General features: G+C 42.5%; 1 protein-coding gene across 24 annotated transcripts in view; it reads left to right on the top strand.

Annotated features, from left to right (window-relative positions):
• The window catches only part of LOC135502854 (potassium voltage-gated channel protein Shaw-like), a 90758-nt gene that overhangs the window by 6580 nt on the left and 61163 nt on the right, over window positions 1-23015 (top strand). For 21 of the 24 annotated variants that reach the window (XM_064795998.1, XM_064795997.1, XM_064795992.1 and 18 more), the window contains exons 1-2: window positions 14379-14506; window positions 14717-15648. In XM_064795998.1, the coding sequence (XP_064652068.1) occupies window positions 15118-15648 (531 nt within the window). In that variant the 5' untranslated portion in view covers window positions 14379-14506; window positions 14717-15117. The other 3 variants (XM_064795975.1, XM_064795974.1, XM_064795976.1) reach the window with 3 other exon arrangements.

The following is a 23015-nucleotide window of genomic DNA, read 5'->3' as shown; positions in this document are numbered from 1 at the left end:
TGAACAAGCCCACTGTCGTTTTGTAGGCAGTGAATCACGGATCTACTTGTAGGAGCAAAATTACACCCATCGATTTTATCAGAAAATGCGGAGGCGGGGCAGCGACGAGCTTGTGAAGATGTTTTGTCGTGTTTATATCTCTACAAAAACAGGAAAGGGACAGTCATTACACGTCTGGCTTGTCTGAGTTCGAATTTGTCTTTTTTATTCATTTTGGTTCATCAAGATGACTCGTACCTTTGTATTAGTTCAAAGTGATAAAACTACGTACAAGAAAAACGGGCAGGTTATCACCTCGTTTGTGAAAGGAGATCCTGCCACAGATATTCTGGCCCGCAGACACAATGTCGAAGGAAAACTGTGGGAAGTACAGATGACCTCGAAACGACAAGCCGCTTCAGGACTTAAGTTGTCGTTTAGGCCGCTCGATCACGTAGAAGAAAAGGTGAAAGGGGACATCAGTGATGCATCAAATTTTCCTCTCCCAATCACGAGTCGCGATAGTCATTTTGGGGCAATTCCGGCTTCCCGAAACGACAATCCACCCTCTTAAGAACGAGACATGGGGCTGAATCAACCTGCTATGATCAAACTTCTTTCCTTTCATACTTGGTTCTTACTATAAATCTAGTATGTGGTATTTACGATGACTGGTGAAATATGCGAAAACTCTCACTATAAACATTCAGTAAACAACATTGCGAATGTTTTGCTCTAGGGACATTTCCCGGTTAATAAAGTATACTGCACTAGTACCGTGTGGAAAAGGAGAGCAACCGCAAATAACCAAATATAAACATGACAAAAAGACATTATTTCAAGGGTTCGATCGGGTGTGGACCAACATTATGGGCTTTATTGGCCTACCATGGGTATATTGAACTATCAGTGGGTATATTCGACCATTTTTCCTGAGTGTGCCGCTCCTGGCGGCCATGTTGCTTGATATAAAACTGCCGAAGTCAAATTTGTTTGATTTAGGCATATAAATCTGTCTTAGTCCCAAACTTGACTGTAAAACTGCCTAAGTCACATTTGTTGGATTTTGGTATGAGGTAAATCTGCCTGCCTAAGTCCCAAGCTTGACTCAGGCAGTTATTCCATCGAGCCCCGAAGCCAACACTGAAAAGCATGATTCAGCAGCAAAGTGGCATTATGACGAATCGAACACCCTGCAACAGCTATATTACTCGCTGTGATCTTTAAACTTCTCCTAGACCTATGATAGCAGACGCTGAACCATGTGGGAAAGCTCTAACAGGCAGATAACTGGAAATCATGACTACACAGCACCTAATAACACCAAAAGGTAAACATTTCTTTGCGAGTCATCTCGGACGAAGATCCTGCTTTCTTGGATTCCTCTCATTTCAGGGGTACAGAAACATGGTCATAAAATATTTACTTTCCGTCAGCTTCCTTCTCTCCTGCGGGTATCGGGTCGTATCTTTCACTGGTTTCTAATCTTTTGTTTGTTTATCATATGCTGTATATGCCTCACATCAAAGAATGTGCATTTGGCCGAATCAAAGCAATGCCTATATTGCGTATTTCTTTGCATAGTGATGAATGGATGATATTCCAGCAAATGTTAACCAGAGGAAGCCATTTCCTACTGGCTTCGACAACTGAGAGAGCGTGAATTATGGGTCTCATACAATGATCCAATGGATACAAATGGACCTTCTAAATTGCGATGCCGAGCCCGCAAATCAACTCCGCCAGTGCAGGATGATGTCAGCGTCGTTAGCAGTGTAGTGCGCTGTCATCGCTTTTTATGCCACATGGAAGCACTTCAACGGTAACGCAACCACCGTTAGCATGTTAGTACACTTGAAGATAAAATACCTTAGCCACACAAAACATGGATTGCTTGGAGCGGATTCTATCTCTCTGACAAACTAGCGTATGCGCCGATATCGCAAAATACCGAAGGTGACAACACAAAGACTGGATGACTCGATCTGTAGCCAGTAGGCTAATCTGGTACCGCTCCCACTCATTTTTTTCCCAAACAGAATCGGGAGTAGGATTTCATGAAATTGAACAAATGTTCAACTGGGAGCTTAAAGTCCAATCATGTTTATTGCAAGGCAAACTCGAACTGTAACATTCTCGCTGCCTTTTCTATGATGTCTTCCCATGATTTTCGTACGTGTATGTATTTCGATGTTCTTTTACGAACATACCGGCCAAACACAAGGGGTCAAAGAACGTCACCAGTGAACATACAGCTTTGAATGATTCAAAAGGCAGCATGTCTAATTATATCGTGAACGAGAATAAAAGCTCTGACACACAGCATACATATTCTCCGCTTTTTCTATTAAAGTATTCCCATGGTTTTCGTATGGATTTCCTATCAAACCGATGTCGGACTGATGTTGAACTACATTTTCTCCACCTCAATCTTGTTTTCTTTGTTATCTCTGTTACCTTTGGCTTGTTCTCTTGCCCAGAGTGATCCTCTTCACGCGGTTAGGTCCGGTGATACCGCGGCATGCAGGTGTTGGAACAGTGTAAACTCTTGCACGTAGGATGTACAGTGGCGATATAATATACCTTGGTCATAAGTTATGAGATTAGTTCTTAGCAATATGGTTTCTTTGAGTAGCGATATTCTTCGCAACATTACTTGCCGTGCATGCAGTACTAGTGCTAGTAGTAGTGCAAAATAGATACGGATTCAGAAATCCACAAACCCCTATACACGAAGGATGTACAGTGGCGATAGCGTATCGTTGGGTGACCGAAATATTTGCAACATCTCTTTGGTTTCAGTTGCGACTTCTCCTTTAGCACAACTTTTTGGTATATAGTAACAGTGCCGATAAGCTGGCCGTTGTTGAATATGTGCTCCTGTCCATAGACTCCCTTTAAACATTGGAGCTCAGGGAACTAGCAAGATGAATCAAGAATCATCCTTGCTTACGTTTAAAACTCACCTGAAAACATGTGATATCCAGACACACTAAATTCTATATTGATGACGTATTTCCTCTCATCTTTGATGTAATCAAAGATGGTGAGATGGTGATACACTCTCCCATACAAGTAACTTTTCCATGTGGTAAAAGAGCCATGACTGACGTTCAACAGTAGAAACCATGCAATTCGACTTTCAACCCAAATATTCAATTAAACTGTCTGTGCTAACTGTCTAGCCGGCTACATCATGACCCACTGAAGAATGCTATACATATGTTCCGCATATTGCGATGAAGCTATTTATTTCGCAGGTGAAGACATGAAGTGAAAGAATGTCTATAATGGTCCACTAGTACAACAGCTGTAATATTAATATGCATGCTGACTGCTAAGCTTATCTATGGTAGGCATGATTGGAAGTCAGCATGCAAATAAGCTGTGCACAGATCATACGGATTTGACCGTGTGTGGTGGTCATGCATACAAATTCGGCATGTGTGGTCAGCATGCAAATTAGGCTTGTACGTGTGGTCAGCATGCAAATTAGGCCTGTAGAGCCGGCATGCAAATCAGGTAGCCTGATTAGGCTTGGAGGCTTGTTTTTTCAGTGGTTTGGAATTCGGGCGCCCTACAAATGCGGCGCCGGGTTTATGGCTAAAAGCGCCGCATTTGTCCAACACATTTTGCACCGATAAATTCCGATTAACAACTGCCGAAAGCACCTCAGTCAGCCTAATACTGTGGCTGGCATGGCTAGAGAAAATTTGTTACCTTGCCAATGCTTGTAATGTCATTGAAAGCAGTTATCGTTAGCATACATTGCAAGCAGCATTACGAGAGATGTTTCGCAGCTTCCCGTTTACGTTTAAGACTACGCGTCCTATTCACAGCAGCGCTCAAACTGCGTTAGGTTTGCAAGCTTTCAGGCCTATCTTTGCATACGTTTCAAGTGACGTATATAGCATATATCTATCATTTGTGGCCAATGTTGCATGAAATAAAGGCCAATAGGGCGTTATGCGCTGACTGATACACATATGGCGATTGCCCTTTTGCGTTTAAAGTAAGGTCAATGCAGTTCTTTGTGAATTATCCTGACTCAAATAGGGTCTAAATATCTTTTTTTTTAAATACAAATGTATTAGTCCGTAACCATACGCTCTGAAATCGAAACTTTTCGGGCGTTATGTATAAACTACCTTGTTATTTGTCTCCTCAAAACCATAAATGACACTAACTTGCATCACTGACAACAACTCTTAATGCGCTTGGATCTGCGCTGCATTTGATACGCGTTATTGAATTCTGTCTCAAAATAACCACAGTTGCCATAGCCTGGGTATGGTGTGTAATGTCAATACCACGCGTAATATAATCCCAAAAATACATCATTGTTTCAAACAGTAGAATTATTGATGTGTTAAAAACGGTACTTGTTGTCATAAAGTTGGTTTCCGAAATACTCAACTTGTTTGCATCAAGTTGGTTCCTGAAATACTCACGACGTAGGTTTTTGAGTGGGTTGTTTATGTTAAGTTTATTAAGTTGATTTTCCCTTTCATTTGATCGACATAACAAGTAAAAAAATCTACAATACGTTGATATGCCCTAGCCGGTTTATACATATCGACACCATGGAAGCAGTTTTCGTGGGGGCCGATGTTATCAAGATTAGTCATTATAACCATTTGATAAGACAGCAGAACAAAGGAAATTTAGGCCTAAATGCGAGCGATTTGTTTGAAGACAATAGACCGTGTATTGAGCTCGGCCTGAATTCTTTTATCTACGAGGTAAGGGGCTGAATAACGTAATGTAAATAATTTGTCGCAGCCTATTCACATAACCATTCAGTGTAAAGCTCTCCCTAAGCACTTTCTGATGCTAACATTCAATTTTAATGTTCATTATCATTTCTGGCGAAATCATGCATTTTCTTTGATCATCGCAAAATAGCTCGAGTTTTGCCATGACCTCCTCTTCAGCACAAGAGCCAGTCCGTCATGCGAGGTGAATGGCGACTAACTCACTGATAAGTAGCTCTCTGTCTCTGTGACTAAAACAGTCCCAAGTAGCATTTGAGTTCCCTCTAATTAGCGAACCTACTACAAAAAGACAGCCGCGATCATTTCCAAGACTTCGAACATTAAATCAATTCCCATTCCACGACTATTTTGAACCGAGTGTTTGTGCAGTTGTCATGGTTACCGTATTTGATGGCGTGTTGCTAGGATATCTGATGACACTGGACGGGGATTTTAGCGGATCGTCCTCTAGTCGATCAGGATTAAGTTAAAGCTTGTGATTTGTCTTGTTATCCTGCGGGTTAAATTAGGAAGCGAAGGAATTGGTTGAATTATAGGCTGTTTAAAAAACTTTCAAAACATTAGGAATTCATACCCGGTGTGACAGCGGATATAGTCCCCCTGGAGTCATAGTCCGGTAGCATTGTATTTGACCAATTAAGCAGCATGATCTATTGTACCGCTAACCCTAACCAAAACATTTAGCAATGCGGGCTATTGTTACACGGACTATCAGCCCTAGGACTACTATCCCTTGCACACCGGTAGATCTGAGGTAGATATTGGTAGATGATGCTGAGGTGCCACAACGTAAGAGCCACGTGTGTGATATCTTCTCCTTCTGCGTTCTGGTGACCAGTGATGTCATATGTGGCTTTTTGCAGCATCAGGGCCTAGCTGGTTGTACAAACAGATTGTGTCACCAACGCTCACGTTACGTTCTTCAGTTGAGTCTATTAGACTTAACGCCAAGGCCCGCTTAACCTAACGATCGTCCGCGTGAGCATGCCCAATCAACGAATCGGTGTGATCTCGTGACAGTCTTAGCCACCGATTCCTGTACGAGAATGGTGTAATCGAAGGCTCTGTCCGGAGATTGAACCATGCCATTACGCATGCGCCGTTCCTCTGCGTCATCTCGCGAGCTAAGCCCCCTTGGCGCGAATCATCCGATCTAATCTGACCACTTGTCTCAAACAGTTGCCTCCATTTCCACCCTGACAGTGCCATACTAAGTCTCCTTTGGCCAAAGCTGACTGCTCAATCAATTACACGTTTCATCCCGAGCTAATTGGGGTATTTTCACCAAGGATTATCTCGACCCTGGTCACGTGAGCGCGGGCGCCGATCGGCGCAATCAGGGTTTTCTCGGTTTTGAACAACAGCAGCAATATCTGCATCGTGTATGGTTTGGAAGAGAGGGTATTCTAAGGTTGTTCGCATCTCAAATCAGCGCAGACAAATCGCAAATTGTTTGCCTTTCTTGTACGCCTTGCTGAGTAGGTATAGTGACGTCTCATCGCGGCTTCAGCGTAGCTAGCGGGAGCCTCCTTCCCTCAGAAATCACCTTAAAATGTTTTATACCATGATTTTGCCCTAAATCTTTTTAAAATTGTATACTTTCACGGCAGCAATTTCGAGCAAGCGAAGTATAGACCAGACAAATGAATGGAATCAATATTTTGGTATAAAACACACTACCAGCCACAAATTGCGCTGTTTAATTTGTTATTGCCTACGGACCACTCAACCACATATCACTAACCAAAAATACGACGTTTTTTATCTGCCGCATGCCAAAACTTATTGCAAAATAATGAGATAATGGTGGGCAGTATCATCTTGGGGATGCTTTGCAAAGCTATTCATTAATTGTTACTAAATGCATGAAGTTGCCGCATCCCCAAAGCAATTAAGGTAGGCCGGCCTGCACTTGCTACGATAGTATTAGTTGATGCCTTCAGCAAGAACGGTATCCGTTTCGAGTAGGTCATATCGAACATTTCCTTGCACCGCTTGCACCGCCGAAGGTCCAGCCAAGCTATGAAGACGTTGGTGGCGTGGCCAAGTGCTGTCGATTTTTTGTTGGTCAATGATAGGCAAGCAAAATCAGACAACGGGCGGAGACAGTCTCACTCAAATTACCTTCAGCGCTCCCCAAGGTCGTAAAATAGTTCTAACTTCGCTCACGGACGTCTACTTAGGTGTATAAAGTACATTGCCGACCGTATTTTGCCGACAGAGGTGTTTCAGTATAGGATGGTGGCGCCACCTCGAACGTGCACAGTGCCTCCCAACACACCGCATGTCATAAATGTACAGTAATCAAATCACGCAACACACACCCCACAACCTTTGCCATTTGCTAGTTGAAAATTCAAACAGAGATGCGTTGTAAAAACTGACAAACCCGCATCAATATGTCTTCATAACGACGTACGAAAATGCCTTTAAAGTACCCCATTGCGTTTTATTGCGCAAATTGGAGTTTTATGGTCACCATCGGCGGCAAATGAGAAATTGTGTATGTTCAGTAATGTGTCGTGCCGAGCCTAATGTTTGCAGCCGTGTCGCAAAATGCCCCATTAAAACAACATCGACGCATTGCAATGCGCAGTCTGCGATCCAGGTTATATTCAAGTCGGAGACAAATCCTTTGTCAGGGTTAGGGTGTGCAGTTGTGCCCTTGCTTGCAATCTCTAAGTCGCAAACCTCCATTACACAATGCCACAATCTCTCTTTGCATTGGTGGGACTTGTGAAATTGCGGCCCAGAATTCCAACCGCGAGGAAGCCAGTCTTGTTGCTATTTTGAGCGACGAATGCCAAGTCATTGGCCTCGAGGTACTGCCCTAGCGGGAAAGGATTAACTTATTCTTTCAACACAGAAATATCATGCTCAAAATGGCCACACACTGCATGTAAATCACAGTCCGGCCACTGTTGGCCATGGCTCGCCGTACAAGGCGAGGGGATCCAATGGCCATGACCTCATGTTTTCTTGTCAGGTCGCAAAAAAAGCAACCGGGCTGAGATGATAATGGTTGGCAATGATCGCGTCGTTAACTATGATGTATCACGCTCAATACATCTCGGGAAATTGTACGGTAGTGCGAGGACGGGGTACACTCTAGTATCAGGGACCATCTCAAATGGCTTGAAGCCACAACAGCTTAATTCATTTCATCTCCTTCAAACCCCCTCCACCTCAACTGGTCCCCTCGGCGTTTGTAGCTCGTAAAGGTCGCGAAACCTGCAATTATTTCTATATTTCGACGAAGATTTCAATTATTTTACGAATTTCAAAATGGCCGCTACGATTCTTTTGATCTGAACAGAGTCGACTGCATAAATAACGCGATGAGATCGAACACTCTGGAGCCGCAGTATTATGTAAACAAGCAGTCTTTCAGGACAGTCAATGTTCTTCACAATGGTGATAGAGCCAAGATAAAGACAAATAGTGCAACTACTTATGGCGGTGGATAATAGATTAATAAAGACGTCTGCTGCTGGTGGGATCGGGCTTGCTGAACACTAAGACGATGCACCACTCAGAAGGTGTGGGGTTTGGGGAGGGAGAACCGCCTCTGTTGGTTATTCTCATCGAAAATCTGTTTTTAAATTAAGGTGCTAGGTGGCGCCAGATCTCAGAAGGTGTGGGGTTTGGGGAGGGAGAACCGCCTCTGTTGGTTATTCTCATCGAAAATCTGTTTTTAAATTAAGGTGCTAGGTGGCGCCAGATGCATGCGCAGCTACTGGAAAATTCTTCGCCGCCGATTCTTTACTTATTGGACCTACACTGTGCATTTTCTCTACTTGTCATAGCCAATCAAAAGATGTCTTACGGCGGCGATGGCTCAGTTCTTCGCTGATAAGGACTTTGATTGGTCAATGGTTAGCGAGCGACTGTTATTGCCGTCTTTTGACGATTATTTTTCAAATTGATGCCGACATTGCAAGCGGTTATTGGAGGATAGTAATATATGAAAATAACGTTGGGGAAGAGCATCCTACTATATCGTTGAGGGCGAATACGCCAGTAGCCCCCCGGGGTTGTACTTTCGCATTCAGTTACCGCTCACTAACCTTCAGAAATTCCATGTGCTTTGTAGCGAGTGTGATTATCTAACTTTGCGAGCTGAAATATTTCTCCGGTCAAAACGATAACCGGCTTTAATCACTACTTAAGTTGTATGCTTCAAACTAACATCCAAAATAACATCAAGGTAATGATAGGTAGCAAACATTTCATTAAACGAAACAAGATCAGACAGCGGTTTTGATCGCTATTGCTTATTGCTCCAGTTAAGACTGTGCAGGGTAGTACCAGACAAGCCTTTAATCAAAGCTTTATGCGCCTGAGACCCTAGCTATTTCACCTTTCCATATGTTTATATCAGTATATACCTCAAGACTACAACTCGTCATTGTATTTATCGTTTCTATAACAGTCCAGGAATCGATGAAATAAAAGAAAATATCTTGTCAGAGCTAAAATTGAAAAAAACACGACTTGTGTGTGTGTGGGGGGGGGGACTAGAGTACGATAGGGTAACAGTCACGTATAAACCAGTACAGCCAGCGCCGTGTTACGGCTTTCAACAAGCAACTGTACCATGTGTAGGCCTACTGTCACCGGGTGTCTATGAACATCATATAGATGAATTCTGACGACTTAGCGATTCTGATTCGCGTGTGCAAACATTGTGGGGAACGGGAGGAAGGCCTCAATACCACAGCCCGCTTCCTGACATCCACCGACCTAAGAATTTGATACTGTCGTTGAATACAAAAGAGGGGAAGAAGATCTTCAGAAGAAGGTTCGCCAAATCGACTGTGACATGAGTTGTAATTAAATTGCTGCCGAGTGCTAACATGGCTAACGGAAAATGGTAATGTAGGGCTACATTTTGCAGTTCCTTCTAGTAAATACCACTCATTCTTCCGCCAAGGTGGACCTAGTCGAAGCATGGTTCATTTGCCTCTTCATCTTCTGTTCCTGTCCGCGTTAACATCACTAGACACAGACCAATTACCGCATTACACTCATAATCACCCCGTGCTGAGTCGGTTTGCAAAACACTGTGTTGATACCACGAAAACATGCGCAAAAGATTTAGATTTACTCATCAGCATTCCCACCGCGAAGCAAGCCTGTTCAGTTGCTTCTTTTAGCGACAACTGGAAAACCAATGGGGATTTCTCCCAAGCAGTACCTACGCGATTGGCCCCTTGCTGAAGAATGTTCCCCTATTTTGGTAACCTAGGTAACGTTGGCTTGAATATGCATGTTTGTACATGTACGTTAAAAACTCGATATGCCTGGTCTTGTCTTGTATCTGACGTCAGCGGCGAAGGTGAGCTACGCGACGGACAAAATGACAAAAAACATAGTTTGGATTTTTCCGATTCTAGTCAGTGATTTGTAAATGAGGAAGAAGTGCGAAAAAAATCCTGAATCTGAGGAAGCCACAAACTTACTGGTCATCCAGTACCAACAGCCTTGACGTTAATCCTGTCCTATCCTTATCTGACATCTTCCATTTTCGATCGCCGACATCAGATAGACAGCAATATTGATAGACAGCGCGGCAATAGCTTCAATCTGGCTCACGTCACGATCAATCGCGATTATACTACGTGTCAGATAAAACATGTCGTACATTTATTTTTAATATTGACAATGTTATTAACTGGTGATGAGTAAGATTGATAGAGGTGACGTCATGCAATCCCAAGTCGAAACTCCAGATAAGATTCGAACTTATTCAGTTTATATGCATGTACGTGTACATTGTCCACAAGATTCTTGTACGATTCTTAGTCATAGACCTCGTTCTTATCGGATCATCCTCGTTTATATTCCTTTAAAAAATGGTGAATTCTCACCGCTACATATACAATGGAGTAATTATTAATCAAAAGTACGACATGTTTTTTCTTAATGCGTAGTACATGGTCGGGATGTGACCCACTCGGTCGCTGTCATGGCACTGAGATGATCACTGATAACCGATCAACGATAGCTTGCTGTGATCAATATTTAACCAATCGAGTCCTGACCTCAAGGGATCAGCTACTGTCGACCAATCCAATGCATAGAATTCGCCTTTAACGCTTGTAAGACGAGTTCTGTATAGGCAATCCCGAAAAGATATACACGTAGTTCTGATTGGTTGAATTAATTAGGTGTCGAATTTTTATATAACACGAGTTCTGATTGGTTGATATCGGCTATTACGACATACAGTTGGAAGACAAGCTAGTTTTGGTCGCTTCTGGTCCAGCGCCTTCAAAAAACATCTTAAAACTCACCTTTTTATTGAACACTTCGACACCTGCACCTAAATGTTTTAATCTCTATGAATGTTTTGATATCTATGTACAATTTTCTCTTTTACTATGTGTTGTTTTTTAAATTGTACGGTGCTTTGCAAATGATTTTCATTCAAAAGCACTTTTAATATAATAAATTATTATTATTATTATTATTCTGACTGGAGACTATAAATTGTCATGACGAGTTGTGATTTGGTAAACGCTCCTTAGAGCAAACTACCTCCGGCAACGAAACATGTCACGTCATGTTCAGTTCCAATATACATTTCGCTGTCAATTGGTATATTGGCACGAAAGCATCGCAAAAACATGCACACATGTGTACTGTCGTTTATGGTATTGTAACAGCAATGTTCAATTCATCTACAGTTGACCGATACTGCTCGTGTATCTTCATAGAGAAACTATACACAATGCATTGGTAATAATGATTCCCTAGTTTGGAATGCATTGCCGAAGAGGCTCATTTTTGTCTGCAGTGGAGTTAATCTGCGAAGCGATGTATCATCGTTGTTTTGTTCATGTTCGAGGTTTCACTAACGGGAAATTAGATTTACCTCTACAGACAGAAAGTTATTAGACTCGCTTTGATTCGATTATGAACCACTAGGGGTGCAAATGCCCTTGATGCGCTAGACGCAAAATTCATTCAGACTGAATGTTAATTTCGCTTGTCTGCAGGGAGTTGCTACGCTCCCTCTTAAAAGAACTGTGCAATGACAGGTATCAATACCGGTGCTACCACACCTTCCAGACAGCGGCACCAGCATGGGGCTAAAAATGCTAGTTGTTTATTGTAGCAACTGGAATGGCATGTTAGTGCAGGGTGCCCCCTATCGCCTAACACCAACCACGACCCCCTTTGATCTCGTTTTTTCCCGCCATTGTCATTTCAAAACGAACAAAAAGGGCAAACTGGGATGGATTTCGGGTGTGGCTGGGACTAAAAATGCGAGTTGTTTTATTGTGGCGAGTTACTTTTGCAAAGGAGTCATCAACTCATAGCGCCATTGAACCTGTGAAAGATGTACGGTTCCCCGATGTCGTCGCTTTTAGTCATACTATGTTTATAAGAAGCTCTTCCGCTGCTGTGCACCGGCCGTATAAAGTGGCCCATTCTCAATTCCTATAATTGACGTCCACTACCAGAGGTGCTTATCAATTGGGGTGACTTGTACCATATTATGTCAATCATGCGTTTCTCAAGAAATTCAATATATTTCGCAGTTCCTCCGATCTTTAAGGAAAGGCTATGGTTCAGAACCGATAATGATCCATGTTCTAAGAAAGCGAAATCCTGAGTGAAAATCGAAATCCCCGTGTATTGATTCTGACCTTTGACCTCATCGAAACATCCTATCTCACCCTAGAGATTAATTGCTAACGGTACAATACATGATTGACATCCCTGGGGACGGGTGAATGACTTCATTGTGACGTCACGGGCGTCATTAGTGCCTAATTGACAAGCCGATATGTTGATCGATTCAACAACCTGTTCTTGTCGATTACTTCGTCTTAACCCTTTAATAACCACGACAAAGGCGTCTCATCTGTCAGTTAATCAATCAATCAATCAATCAAAAATGCATGAATAAAGCATCATGCCGATTCTCCTTTCTGGAAGCTGTTCATGAACATATTTCATGCCAAACCTGTCCCTTTAGAGAGTTGTAATGAGAACCACATCGCTAAATACTGCCATGAAGATTTTACCGGAATGGCAACACTTTTAACACATGGAACCTGGGTTTCTGTCGGCGAATCATGGGTAATGTACTTTGTTGTTTGTGCTCACTCCCTTGCCATTTTGGTGTGAATCTGCGGCTAGATAATGGCGTCACCCCTCTCGACCCTTGTACATTCGTCTCTGACAATATCGAAATGATTTCAACTTAAACCGAACGGTCCTCGAACTGCCAATGTAAACATCCTTATTGTTTTTATTAGTCAGAGCATCTTCGCTTCTATAGCTGAGTCTCTATTGTGTTAATAGGAAACATCAATACGGAGCCAGCCGCAAGTTATTAGTTCGTCAATACGTACCCAGTCGCTGATTGTTTGTTGAGATCCTATCGTCTGCCAGCTGCCTCAGTACATGATACTCTCGTTGCGGTGAGAAACGACGAGATGCTCCTTGAAAAGCTTCAACTTAATTTGACTTGAGCTACCTAATCAAAATGAAACATGTAGCTATGAACAGATGATAATGAAATGTTCAGGTTTAGAATAAGTACTGTACGTTGTAGGCCTATATGATTCCTGTGACGCAGGCCCGGGCTTTTATTTCGATTCCAGCAGATAATAATGTACGAGGATAAGAAGCTTATGAAAACGCACATTTTAATCTGCAATATCGCTAGGCATCGCTAGAATTCAAAAAGTTAAAAATATCTATTATACATGTAACACGATAATGTGCTTCTCGACTACCCGATATGTTAGGCCTACCAAGCCTACTGGAGTACGTGCCTGGTACGCCGCATAATCTCAGTTAATATCTTAGGTTGAATTGGTATCATTCCATCTGAAATGGCTGGAGTAACAGATGCAACCAGGTTAAGTGTCGGACAGGGTCAATAGGATGAATGGTATAAAATATGATCTTGTTTAGGAAACAATGATCCAGGGTTTCGAACGCATAACAAATTTAACTTTGTTGTAACTTTGACATTTCATTTGATTTAATCCAGCGGAAATAAACTGGTGCGATTTGAAACTGCTTATGTACTAATACAGCGAGCGACGGAGATTTGGGCTGACCCATTAACTCGACGAAGTTCGGCCATTTAACCGCAAGAGGCGCTCGTCTTCAAAGAATAGCATAAAAGAACAGGCAATGTCGATAGCCCGAGAAAGGGAGGACGCTCCTGAAAAAAGAGGGCGCCCTGGCGATTTTATGGGCGGTTTACCAAAATTTCAACGTTACATGTATCTTCCTCCTCTGGCCCTAGATCGGGCACTGGGCCTGACAGAATGGACCGCTATTGGGAACTTAGCATATTCACAAGGACATTAATTTACAGCGCGAAAAACACCCAGTAGACATACACAATGACGCCGTATGCGAAACATAGGCTAACCACACAAAGTGTCTTGCCTAAGGACGCTCACAATGAATAAAACACCAGCACACAATATTTAATAAGGTGCTGAAAGCGAAAACCGTTGGGGACAATGAATTTTATTCACAGCGTTAAGTGCGAGCTCTCCGCTCAATATATTGATCTCCTTTCTACAGATGGTCTATACACCAATCAGTGGTGGGAATAAAATAATGTGTACACCAGGTTGTCCTAGCTACGACGCGTTGCAGCACGCTTCCGAAAGTCCTCGGACATTTTTTTACAAAAAGTGTGCGCGCGGTGTAGTGTCGTGTTTTAAATTTTAACCGCTGGAGCTGCGGGTTCGAATGCCTTTAATTTGAGAACGGTCTGTGCTGGTTTTGTAATGATACATAAATTATGAATATTGGTGATGCTGAATTATTTTCGATTAGGACTGGTGATGCTCGGCTTGGACTGCAAGGATTCCGAGTTCGTTTTCTGAAAAGTCTTTGACATTCTTTTGGATATTGTTAATCTAATTCTTGCCTATAGGATTATACTGATAAGTATGTATCTTATTTTACTGTCATTTCAGGTCATCAGACGCTGTGATTTCTGCGAGAACGACGAGAAAACTGTGTTGACGTGAAGGCCACAGCGCAATGATGATTTTAAAGATGGCCGCCAGCGGGACCAAACGACAAAGCGTCGCAAGACAGAAAACGTCAAAAATCGACGGGATGGGATGATAATAGAGATTCCGACGAAACAAAAATCAAAAAAGGATTTTCAAATCATTTTCTCTTTCTTAGATTATAGCATTTTGGATTATTATATCGCAATGTTAGCAGGAAAACTTGGATTAAGCTGTGACAGCCTGTGAGTGTGTGTGTCGTTTTTCTCCGGTTTTATCACAAACCGTGTGTTCTTTAGGATATATTCAAATTTGCGGATACATCTGTAGTGTTCCCGCTACAACCGCAACAAAGCACAATCATGTTTAATGACCAGAATGTGATGACGGACGCCGAGAACCGGGTCATACTAAACGTCGGCGGGATACGTCACGAGACGTACAAGGCAACTCTCAAAAAGATTCCCGCCACAAGACTGTCACGTCTGACGGAGGCTTTAGCCAATTATGACCCCGTTCTAAACGAGTACTTCTTTGACCGTCACCCCGGTGTATTTGCTCAAATTCTCAATTATTATCGGACTGGGAAGTTACACTACCCTACCGATGTATGCGGTCCCCTGTTCGAGGAGGAACTGGAGTTCTGGGGCCTTGATTCCAACCAAGTTGAGCCATGTTGCTGGATGACGTACACCACGCACAGAGACACCCAAGAGACACTGGCGATACTGGACAGGTTAGACTTAGATACGGACAAGCCTTCAGATGAGGATATTATGAAAAAGTTCGGCTTAGAGGAACAATATTTGTCAGGAGACCTCACATGTTGGCAGAAAGTCAAACCGAAAATATGGGCCCTTTTTGACGAACCCTATTCCTCAACTTGTGCAAAGGTAAGGCAACGCACTCGTCTCTCTCGCTGTCCCTTAAAATGTCCAATAACCCCTTCACCTTGTCTTACATTCACCACTTACCTCAAATCAAACCCGCAAGTATTTAGAAATATCTCCTTGTGATTGGTTTGATCTGTAGACTGCGCCGGTGCTTCAGGATTTCTGCATTGGTTAAGTTCTAAAGACTGCGCCGGAGAAGCAGGATTCTGGTTTTCTGATCGGCCAAAACGAGATGAAGTTCTAAAAAATGTTGCGTGTGAGGAAAGTGGTATTTATTAAGTGGTATTCCTTTACAAGATGCATATTTTATTGCAGCCCAACTGGTGTCTTACAATCACTCTGTGTTGTTTCTTTTTTTAGAACTAGCGAAAAGCAACATCATGACTGACAGTGGCTTTTCTCTGCAAAGAGAGATGGCATGACGTCACTTTCATAGCTTCGTCCATTTCTAACAGGGCACATGTTTCATCCAAACCAACCCTTTCTGATATTCTACTACTGCCCCGCAGAGTCAGAGCTGTAAGCCCCTGATTGGTCAGTACGGCAGACAAGGTCCTGCCAAATTCTATGTATCAACCACTTGGATTGGCTGGCGTGCAACAGCTACACCTGGGAAGCAGAATTTGATGATTTCGATTGGACAAATACTGCGTGACTTGGCAAAAAGATGAAAATGTACTTTAATGGGGAGAGGGCGTATGGTTTTTTTCTTTGTCAAACTTTCAATACAACAGTTTTACGACTTCTGCCTCATTATGTCATATGCATTTCCTCCGGCATTTCCTCTACTGTATTTTGATTGTCTCATTGTTCCTGGTCTTTAATCAATCTCATATTTTCCCATCATTAGCATTTGCCCAATTATGTCATAAAGCAGTTGTTAGCTGCAGCAAAATTGCTTGGAAATGGAACAGTAAACTATGATATTTATTTATCCTTGTGCCTCCTAATGCTGTTCCTTGTATCATAATATTATTTTGCAGTGATTTTACCAACATCGGAATTAGGACTATTAGACAGGTCCAAGCGAAGGAGAAACTTACCTTTTTTCCAGTCAGTGTGTTTTATGTGGCTTGGTTATCGTGCAAAACATACTCTTCAAAATTTGCTAAATATCTGTATCATAATCTGCTGTTCCTTTTCAGGAATTTAGCTATTACAATTAGCTTTAAACATACTGTCTGTGATTGACCAAATAGCTGAGGAATAATTGCATTTGTACCATTTGCTGTGTATGGAGTCAATTTTTCTAGAAAGTAGCGTGTGCCACTCCGCGGGTCAGCGGTGCTGTTTGGTGTCATGTACCTGTCCGCGGGTCAACGGTAGCGGAAACGGCAAAACTCTAAACAAAGCCATATTTCAGGCTTCGTCGGTCCCTTTAGTAATTCCAATTTCATTTTCGCATTTTACCGTATTTGAACAAGTCAGGATTTCAGTCCCACAGTCTCCCGATATCAATGAGCGCCAATCTGGTTCAAGTTGTGTATGACATTGAAGATTACCTGTTCTCCGAACCTTTGTTCTAATCGTCAGGGTTTAGCTAATAGGATACTGATTTTCGATAAAGGTCGCCCTTCCAGATTCGTCCGGAGATTGATTCAATAAGTGACGTCAGTAGTCACTAGATTCCATTCGTCATATTCAGCTACTAGATGACAGTCTGCACAATGGAGCTTGGGACTAGACTCCAGCTCATGTGCTTCAGGACTGCTCCCTAGTGAAGAACAAAGAGGAATACTGGCCAGAGAACCTCACACTGACCACAAAGCTCTGTGGTTCTGTGGCGGAACACCCTCGAAAGGCCAACTTCTTTACAGAAAACGAACCATGGATAGCATAAAATCACAAGTGAACAAATATGCATGCATATCCATGCATCATCAAAAATTCCTAACGCTGGAGATGATGAGAATCCCATTCACCGCGTCCCCATTAGAGTTAATTGTACTAATTATATCCACTTCTTGTGATAGAACATGTTTTGCATAACTTAGATTCCAATAAGTAATGCTAATTTCAAGTACATGGGATGTATTCGATTCGTCTTTCTGATTTCTAAATCAGTTCTTTCCCGATGTTTCAGAAGAGTTCGGATGCAAAAGCGTAACTTTTCTGCCGTGGCAGTTTCGAAGTTTGCAATGAAGGTGGATCTGAGTTGTTTTGTTATGAGATGGCGGCTTTTTATGATTGAAATGGCTGGGTATTTTGATCTGAGGTATCGTCAGGAAGGGAGTACAACAACACAGATCGGAAGAGCACCGACTTGTGATTGTATGCATACACGCCTTGCTGAAAATCTCCCTCCATCTTCCAGTGAAAAAATCCTCACGCCCAATAGAATCTCCTTGCATAATTAAGTAATTGATAAATGAGTTACTCCACCAGGTCTTGCCATCTGTTGAATTAATGATCATGAGGTTGAATAAGCTATTCTAAAATACCTTGGTACCGTAAAGTCAACTTTTAAATGGAAAATGCATAAGCCTCGTTCTGAGAGTGGAGTGTTTTGGACACGCAACCAAGATGCTCTACCAAAGTTCCCTCGGGTTGCACTAAAATGTGGAACCATGCACACAGCTCACTTCAGAAGTTTGAGGCTCTCAAAACACTGCTTCAAACACAAATCAGCCAAGGAAGCATCAACCACCCTAAGTTTTTTAATGAGCACTACACATATTTGCTTAGAAAAACGCTCCAAATAGCCCATTTGCGCGGATTTTAGCGTCACTTGAGCGAGCCGATCCGGACTTCCTATACGCGCTGCCGTAACATAATGTAAACAACGGCGCTACCGGCGCTCCGGGCAGGCGATGGATGGAATTTGCCAAATTCGCACATATTCAAGTTATTTCGTGGCCTATCTTTTTAAGTTTGAGGTATTTTAGAATAGAAATTGAACCCTCGGCTTCGGACCTTGGTTGAGTTACCAAGACACTCTCGGGTGGAGCTAAAATTTCGTCCAAACCCTCGCCTATCGGCTCGGGTTTGGACTGTATTTTAGCTCCACCCGAGAGTGTCTTGGTAACTCAACCAAGGTCCTCCGCCTCGGGTTCAATTCCTTAATCCCAGTATCGAAATCATAAATGAGTTGTTTATTTGTTCACTTGTGATTTTATGCTATCCATGGTTAAATTGCATATTGAAAATACGCACGGGCATACAAGCGACTCAGGGTTTTTGCTGGCGGGGCAAATAGCATTCTTGTATTTTCTAAGATATGACGGGTGGGGTGGACCCATACCGCCCTCCCCTTACCCCCCCCCCCCCGGATGCGTGCCAGAAGAAACGCACCAAAGCTGAACGGGTTGATATAGGTAACGCTGGAAAATCCCTGGCACGCTTCAGACTATGATATTCATGTATTCACGATTTCATAATTCATAACAAAGGCGTTATTTTACTTCTGATTAGCACTGTACTCATGGCCATGCCGACTGTGTTTTCCCACAGATTACATGGTACTTTCTTTACACACATGATGTTTCCCGTAATGAATTATGCAATTATTTACTTAATCATGCTTTAGTCATAACACACCAAGTCCGCTCACACTTTCATTGTGACGTAACCGAAATTTATGTTTTTGCCTCAAATTTGTTACGTCGAAGAATTCTCAGAACAGATTATAGAATGAATCAAATATGCAGGTGCATGTCTCTGTGCATGTCTCTGTGCATGTTTGTGTGCATGGAGTTGGTGACGTGGTCGGGGTGGGCTTGCACTAGATGCGATTAGGACAGCACATGCGACAGCGCTTTGTCACTTTACGCGAACAATGCAAATATGGCATTATCTAATGGCATCAAATCGCATTGTTGGGTCATCACTGAATGCGATTTGGCACATCACAATTGCCAAGCCGCACTCTTTACGGATATTTTACAAACAACTACACGCCCAAACACCCAAACAAAGGGTTTGGTTCTGAGGTTACGCAAACCCAGTGCGATTCAGGCAAATCGCAATCAGTGGTCCCACTGCATGCGATTGTTAAGCGATTGCTGCCGAGTTTCTTAACGTGACCTCTGTATTTCATGCGGCGGCTTTGAAATGTGATACAGTTTAATGACAATGAGGCAATGTATCAGGTCTTGAGCTATTATTCCACGCACATACAACAGCTACACGGCTTCTATGCTGTTTCTCATCATCGCCATACAGGAATATTTCAATCCGTCGCTATAGTTACGAATGAAAAACAAATAACAAGCGCGATCAAAAATATAACGATATTGGCATGATTTTACACAACTGTAACACAAGTACCCGTCAGTGTAATCTGGTCAGGTGATGCCGGGATAGCGTTACATCGGATGTGTTACATTTCGATATGGAAATAGATTGCGACGCCGGTGGAAATAATTAGTCACGTGATCGTTGACGTTATGAAACGTGATGTCGCGAATTACATTCAAAATGGCCACCGGTGTTAAAATCATATCTTTAAAAGGAAATTGGTCGAAATGAAATGTATTGCCTTGAAGTCGAAGAGGCTAAAATATACATTGGGAGTCCAATTTCATATTCTCAAATGGCCTTTGGAAGAGATGTGATATGGGGGCCATGATTGTGTGAACACAATAGAAAATCGTGATGGAAACCATTCACGCACTGCAGCTTGAAGTGAAATATGATGACGACAGTTAGTTATAATCGTGATGAGGTTTCACGTCAATAATGAAACGCGTTCCCGGGACTGGTATTCAAGTTACCGTAACTAAAGGACTTTACACACAGATTTAGCAACGTTTTCTCTGCATGCGTACAGAACCATTGCGAAATTCATTGTTTGCGACCACGTAGACAGAGTGGTTTTCACGTGACGTAGTCATCCGCCATGCTCGAGAGACAGACAAAAGAAAGCAAGTCCAAATGACCATGACGACATTCACTTGTCAGGCACGACAAATCATTGTTCTAACCTTGAGCATGGCTGACCGTAAGTCACTCTATATGAATTATCGGGGGGGGGGGGAAGCGTGACGACTAACGAAGGCCTGGCGAAAAGGAAGAGCGCAGATGTCAAATAATATCATTATTATCATATCATATCATTACCGGCGTCGTAACCCTATTGGATTTTTGCCGGAGGTATGGAGTCCATTATAGGCTACTGTTCACCTATATGTGGGATCTTTTACTTGCCCTGTCATAGAATCTCAGGTGCAAGGGACCACGGCTTTTAGTCTCATCCGACAGACCCTCGAGTATTTCATACGTTAATGTACGTGTTGTGAAGAGCCAGGAATTTTAGTTCCTTGAAACGCCGGTTCATCCAGAAATACAATCCTGGGTTCTCCCCGGGATCGAACCCGGGCCCTATTGCGTGGTAGCCAGCAGTGTTAACCACTAGGCTATGAGGCTCTAAATAAATAATAAACCTTCTTCAATTGACTTTTCAACTCCTATTCTTTCGTGTACATGTTCGTGTACATTTGAGCACAATGTACACTGCTGGATCTGTGTGGTTCAAAGCATTGGTCATTGTGTACATTTCCCTTGTGAGCCCCCGGCCAGCCCAGCTGTGAAAAATGTAACAACAAACACTCGTCATTAGAATTAATTCAATTAAATTTGTGCATGTGCAATGAATTAGATGGGCCAAGTATTGTGGTTGTTATCAATGTGTAGTGTTGTTCTGTGCTGAAGTATGCACACCTGCTTCAGTATGATGTGTTGACCATGATCACACAGCCTGACAAAACAATACATGCATTGCTGTACACTGGATCGTGGTTTATTGTTGCGAATAATCCTGTTACAAAATAATGCATAAAGAATTGATAAATCTGACATGGTATATATACATAAGAAGAGAGTTTCATATTGTAACTGCAGCCTCTTTCTGATCGAATACATTCTTCTGATCGCTATACTAATAGTGTATAGATTTGAATTCATTCAAACATGTGTAATGGTCTTCACTGGACTCAATGGCTGAGACAGGTATCAATGCATGCAATGTCTGGGGAGGCTTGTTTAAATATACAGATGTATTTGTATTTTCAAACGTTGTCAAATGACGCATCAAACAACATGGTCATGTGAAATATTGTGCGATTGTACTGAATGTATACACCTTTCCAGAAATGGGGCGCTGAGTGTCCGAAATAGTGATGTCATGAGGGGAAACTAGGCCGTATGGTGGAGGGACAAAGGAGATAGTCATGGTTGACTAACACACTTAAATGCCTATAATGACGGACAAGGGGGAAAAGGTTGGTTCAAATGCAAGCCACCAATTTCGGGAAGCAGGTATAGAGTAGTTTCACGTGACGTCATCACCTGCCATGCTGGAGGAACAGACAAAAGAGCCTAAGCCCAAATGCCCATGACATTTGATTCAGTTCAGGCATAACAAATCATTGTCCTACCCGTGCAACAGTCTACACCTCAAGACAGTCCATAGTGGTCTGTGGTTTTTTTTGGCTATTTGGGACGGTTGGGGTCTCACACTGTCATATCAAGTGTTGACTATATGGGTACCACCATTTTGGCTAGAACTTGAAATTCTAGAGCAGTCAGATCTTCTTCAAAATGAAGTGATACCTATTTAAAACCTGAGAGGCTGTCCCATGGAAAACACCCTTGAAATTGGCATTCACTTTGTTATAAAATAGTTGCTACATGTAATTGCTTTAAGATTTCGAGTTCTAGCCAGAATGGTTGCCAATGGCCACTCATTTCGGCCTGACTGTCAGGAATAGTCAACGACTCAGAGCCAAGAAGAGTCACCACCTTTGTCTGCCTCAGTCCCAAATTACAAACCAACAGACGTCAAGAATGATAGACTCAGCCATGCCTTCGAATGGGGCTTCCTTGCTTACTTCAAAGAATCAAACGTTACAAGGGTCGGCTGAAGCCACCCCCTCCACCCCCCCCCCCCCCTTCAACTTTCAGGGGTAGGGCACGGGTACTCCGTACGTTAAAGTAAATTACTGGCGTATTTATAACATGTGTAGGGGTGCATAAATGCATACAGATATTGGGATCGCATTCACTCCCACCATGACATTTCATTCGTACATTATAAACTACTTCAATACAATTCACAGCAGTTCAAACCATGTTATTAATCGACATCTCGAAGCTACTTTTCCAACATACCACGCACACAGTGTCATTCTTCTGCCTCTATGCATCATACAAGTGTTCTATGAGCTAAATTGTACGTACCGGGCGATATTAATCTATAATATTGCACGATCTATACGAGGTAACTTTGGCTTCGGGCATAAACCGTATTCAATTAAGTTTTGATCAATAGTGTGCTACAGGCGCGCAACCAGTCTATATTTTTCTCAATAGAAAATAAGGATTCTGTGAAATATTTTACACGCCGAACGCCGACATGTACATCTGTGGCA

The sequence above is a fragment of the Lineus longissimus genome, chromosome 19, assembly GCF_910592395.1.
Source record: "Lineus longissimus chromosome 19, tnLinLong1.2, whole genome shotgun sequence".
In the NCBI taxonomy this organism is placed as follows: domain Eukaryota; kingdom Metazoa; phylum Nemertea; class Pilidiophora; order Heteronemertea; family Lineidae; genus Lineus; species Lineus longissimus.
The sequence above is the reverse complement of the archived record's forward strand: the minus strand, read 5'-3'. Positions and strand labels throughout refer to the sequence as shown.